The sequence below is a fragment of the Austrofundulus limnaeus genome, unplaced genomic scaffold (assembly GCF_001266775.1).
Source record: "Austrofundulus limnaeus strain Quisiro unplaced genomic scaffold, Austrofundulus_limnaeus-1.0 Scaffold533, whole genome shotgun sequence".
Classification (NCBI taxonomy): Eukaryota; Metazoa; Chordata; class Actinopteri; order Cyprinodontiformes; family Rivulidae; genus Austrofundulus; species Austrofundulus limnaeus.
In genome coordinates, this window is record NW_013952935.1 from 226835 (window position 1) to 231010 (window position 4176).

The 4176-nt window shown below is 46.8% G+C and overlaps 1 protein-coding gene across 3 annotated transcripts in view; it reads left to right on the top strand.

Annotated features, from left to right (window-relative positions):
* Window positions 1-1361: 1361 nt before the first annotated feature.
* Window positions 1362-4176, top strand: part of asnsd1 (asparagine synthetase domain containing 1) — a 10735-nt gene continuing 7920 nt past the window's right edge. The window contains exons 1-5 of one of the 3 annotated variants that reach the window (XM_014026200.1): window positions 1362-1534; window positions 1906-1959; window positions 2167-2242; window positions 2314-3654; window positions 3737-3918. In XM_014026200.1, the coding sequence (XP_013881654.1) occupies window positions 2365-3654; window positions 3737-3918 (1472 nt within the window). In that variant the 5' untranslated portion in view covers window positions 1362-1534; window positions 1906-1959; window positions 2167-2242; window positions 2314-2364. The remainder of the gene's footprint in view (window positions 1535-1905; window positions 1960-2166; window positions 2243-2313; window positions 3655-3736; window positions 3919-4176) is intronic. The other 2 variants (XM_014026198.1, XM_014026199.1) reach the window with 2 other exon arrangements.

The window sequence follows — 4176 nt, forward strand, 5'->3', positions numbered from 1 at the left end:
GTTTAACTTTATTTGTTGTGTTTAATAATATTTGTTGCGTTTAACTTTATTTGTTGTGTTTAATAATATTTGTTGCGTTTAACTTTATTTGTTGTGTTTAACTTTACTTGTTGTGTTTAATTTTACATTTTGACTCAGAATACTTTAGTTAATAAAGTTTTTTGTTGTTACTGTAGTCTCATGAAACATGTTTTCTTAGAGCCACACTGTGTGGGTGYACAGAAGACCGGAGGATCAGTCTCATGGTCTGAAGCAACATGAGCACACATGTAGAGACAACAATAGACACGTGTGTTCCTTTGTGATCTATTCATGGAGACAGAACCGCGGGCCGGGCCGGGCCGGGCCGGGCCGGCGGGGAGAACCTGCCACGCTCTACAAACAGATTAGTGGCTCGGTGTGTCAGCCCAGCCCGGCTCATGGCGGTCAGACGGCTGCTCTGTCATTTTGTGGCCACCTGAGCTGCAGGTACGACGGCCCGTGTTTACCTGGGCTAAATTTGCACCTGCAGGACAAAAATACGAGGATGACCCGTCGTCCTGCGGCCTCGCGCTCACWGGCCGCAGCTAAAGGCGGGATGCAGAGCCTCACCTGGGCCGTTTACGGCAGATTATTCATCCATTCTTTCCACATCTGGTGGGCGGTTGCGACAGAGCAGGAAGGTGTTTAAAAACAGCTCCGTCTTTTTTTTATTTAAAGCGACTCGAGGCTCAAATCTAAATCTGTGCCAGCAGGTGACCAGCAGCAACACAAACACAACAATGCTGCGGTCTCTTTGTTTCTGTGGATATCTGCTGCTCACCCGGGGCCTAAGACTTTGATATGTGCCTGAGAACAATAAACATCAAAGGTCACTGTCTGGCCGTGACGACGTGGCCACCTTTCCCAAAACGACAGCCTCGCTCCCTCCAGGACAGCAAACATCTGGCAGATGTTTCCAATCAATACCTCTCTGCAGCTGGACGAACAAAAACCAGGTGTTTGACCCACAGCTGGAGCCAAAGTCAACATCTGGGTCAGCTGGACCATTTCTACCACCTGCAACCCAACACAAACCAAAAACAGACTGCAAGACTTGTCATTCAGGGCATTTTTTATTTAACATGATTAATTTGAGGTTAAATCCATGATTTTTCTTGGATCTATCTACAGGCCTCCATTAGCAGGTCAAAGGTCAAGGCTTGTATAGAAGGAGAGCCTTTCTCTTTTCTGTAAAACTTAGTATTAACAATAAATATAACATGTTATCATAATATATTATAAATCATAATGACACTAATAAAAAAATAAACCAGCTCTACCAGGTTAAAGTTGTAATAATACCCGCCACCTGCAGGTGGCAGCACTGATGTCACGACTATTACAACTTCCGCTCTCCCGGAAGTGATCTTACAGAACTTAACGCAACTCTTTTTCTTAAAAAAAAAAAAGAGTTTTAAACCAGATTTTTATTAATTTTTTTACCATAATGTCTTCAAAAAGCCGCGAAAGTTTGACCGAGCAGTCTGCACTAAAGGAGGAACTGAACAGAAAGGTTTGTTAAATCATTTTAAGCGGCTAATGCTAGCATGTTAGCTACATGCTAGCGTGTTAGCTACATGCTAGCGTGTTAGCTAGGTCGTGTGATGAAGCAAAAACACTGTCGGGTTGTTTGTAAGCGTATTAAAGTCTTCAAAACTTGCTTTAGACAAGTTTAAAAACTTGATTAAAATCATACTTTTACTCTCTGGTCTTTGGCACAGCCTGAGGCTTTTATTATATTTTTATTGTTTATAACTGGTTTTAGTGGTTTTACAGCACTTTGTTGCAGCTGTGGTTGTCTTAAAKGGCTTTATAAATAAAGTTGTGTACAAAATGTGAGTTTTGTACCAGAATGGGTTAAATAAACAATAACTTGTTTTACAGATAAAAGAACAGAAAGTTGTTTTGGACGAGCTCTTGAATCTGAAGAAGAACAAGGTGAGGATTTAAATACATATTTATGCTATTTATGACACCTTTAACTGAGTCCTGTTGACTTAAAATTACATTTAATCAAACTCAAATGATTTTTTAAAATATCAATTATTTGCGAGACAATATAAAAAGTGGGTTTTCATGTTTATTTGTGTTTATTCCAAGACCCTGCTGTGACTGGCCTAGTTTATGTGATTTTTATTTCCTCAGAAAGTCTACATCCAGCAGAGAAACAGTAATATTTTCTTTCTGGCTGACAGAAGTCAGACTCTAAGCTCRTGTAAAAGTAAGTAAAGAAAATCTGTTTTATGTTTTTGATTAAAACGATCAGTAACGTTGAGTGTTTTTTGTTTCCAGAAGATCTGGATCATCTGAAGAAGGAGCTGCAGGACGCGTAGGAAGTCGACGATGTGTGGCATCTTTTGTCAGTTGAGTCTGTCCGCCTCTGGCTGCGAGCGCGACAGAACCACGTCTGAATCCCTGCGGAGGCGAGGGCCCGACTCCAGCCGGGACGTGACGGTGACGGGGCCGGACTCCAGCTACCGGTGTTTGTTCTCAGCTCACCTTCTTCACATGAGAGGCCTCTTCACGCCGCAGCCCGTTCAGGACCACGCCGGGAACGTCCTGATGTGGAACGGGGAGATTTTYGGAGGTTTGGAGGTGACGCCCGAGGAGAACGACACCGACGTCGCCTGTCGGAGGTTGTCCTCCTGCGAGACGCCATCGGAGATCCTCTCAGTCCTGTCGGGCATCCAGGGGCCGTGGGGGCTGGTTTACTACCAGCGAGCCGAGGACTTCCTGTGGTTCGGCAGGGACTTCTTCGGCCGGCGGAGCTTGTTGTGGAAGTTTGAAGCGGATGTCTTGACCCTTACTTCGGTCKCAGCTCAGACCTCGACCTGGAAAGAAATCCCAGCCGTTGGTGTTTTCAGGGTCAACCTGAAGGAAGCTRCTCGATCCGGATCTCTGAGCTTCGAGCTTTTTCCCTGGAGTTGTGCAGGAAGTGGTGAAAATCTCCAGGAGTCTGTTCCCAGCGGCTGCACGGCTGTTTTAAACCCAAGCGGTCTTGTGTTGAACTCTCCGGTTCGTTCTCTGAACAAGTCCGTTCCAAACGGTTTAACTGAACTGGAGATTCGCTCGGACTCACCTGTCGAAGACCTGGAGGATCTGCTGAGGAGCAGAGAGAAACCGGCCGAGGTGGACCGTCTGATCGACGTCCTCAGCGAGGCGGTGAAGAAGAGGGTCCTCGCCCGTCCCTTCAGGCCGGAGAACGAGCCGCCGTCCGGCGACTCCGCAGACGTGGCGGTYCTGTTCTCAGGCGGGGTGGACTCCATGGTCCTGGCTGCGTTAGCGGATCGTCACGTCCCCGCTCACAGACCCATCGATCTTCTCAACGTGGCCTTCCAGCTGCAACGGGAGGCGACTGCGAAGAAACAAACRCCCGATCCCTTCGGCGTCCCRGACCGGCTCACCGGACGGGTCGGGCTGAAAGAGCTGCAGCAGCTGAACCCCGAGAGGCGCTGGAGGTTCGTGGAGATCAACGTGACTCTGGAGGAGCTGCAGAGGACGAGGCAGGAGAGGATCAGTCACCTGATTCATCCTCTGGACWCGGTGCTGGACGACAGCATCGGGTGCGCCCTGTGGTTCGCTGCACGAGGGGCCGGGGTCCAAGGTCTGAGACCCGTCTCCTCAGCAGCCAAGGTGAAACTCTGAGGGGTTCTAGTTAGTTATTTATTTAGCTAGCTAGCTAAAAGACTGACACGTTGTTATTCTTCGGCTGCAGATCATCCTGACGGGAACAGGAGCAGACGAGCAGCTGGCGGGTTACTCCAGACACAGAGGTCGGTTTCAGGAGGGGGGACTCACAGCACTGATCCAGGAACTGGAGATGGAGCTGAACCGGATCTCCTCCAGGAATCTAGGCAGAGACGACCGAGTGATCGCMGACCACGGGAAGGAAGCCAGGTATTTATTTCTGTTTTATATTTAGGTGAGAAAAATTTAACGTATTTATTAGGGCTGTGTATTGGCAAGAATTTGGCGATACGATACATATCATAACAGAGGGGTCACGATACGATTTATCCTGATATATTGCGATTTCTTTTTGTCCAAAAATTCAATTAAATAAAAAACCTCTTACTGGGAAAAAAATAAAAAACCAAATTCATTGTCTCAGAAAATTCTAATATTCCATAGACAAACTTTTGATACATTTAGCTG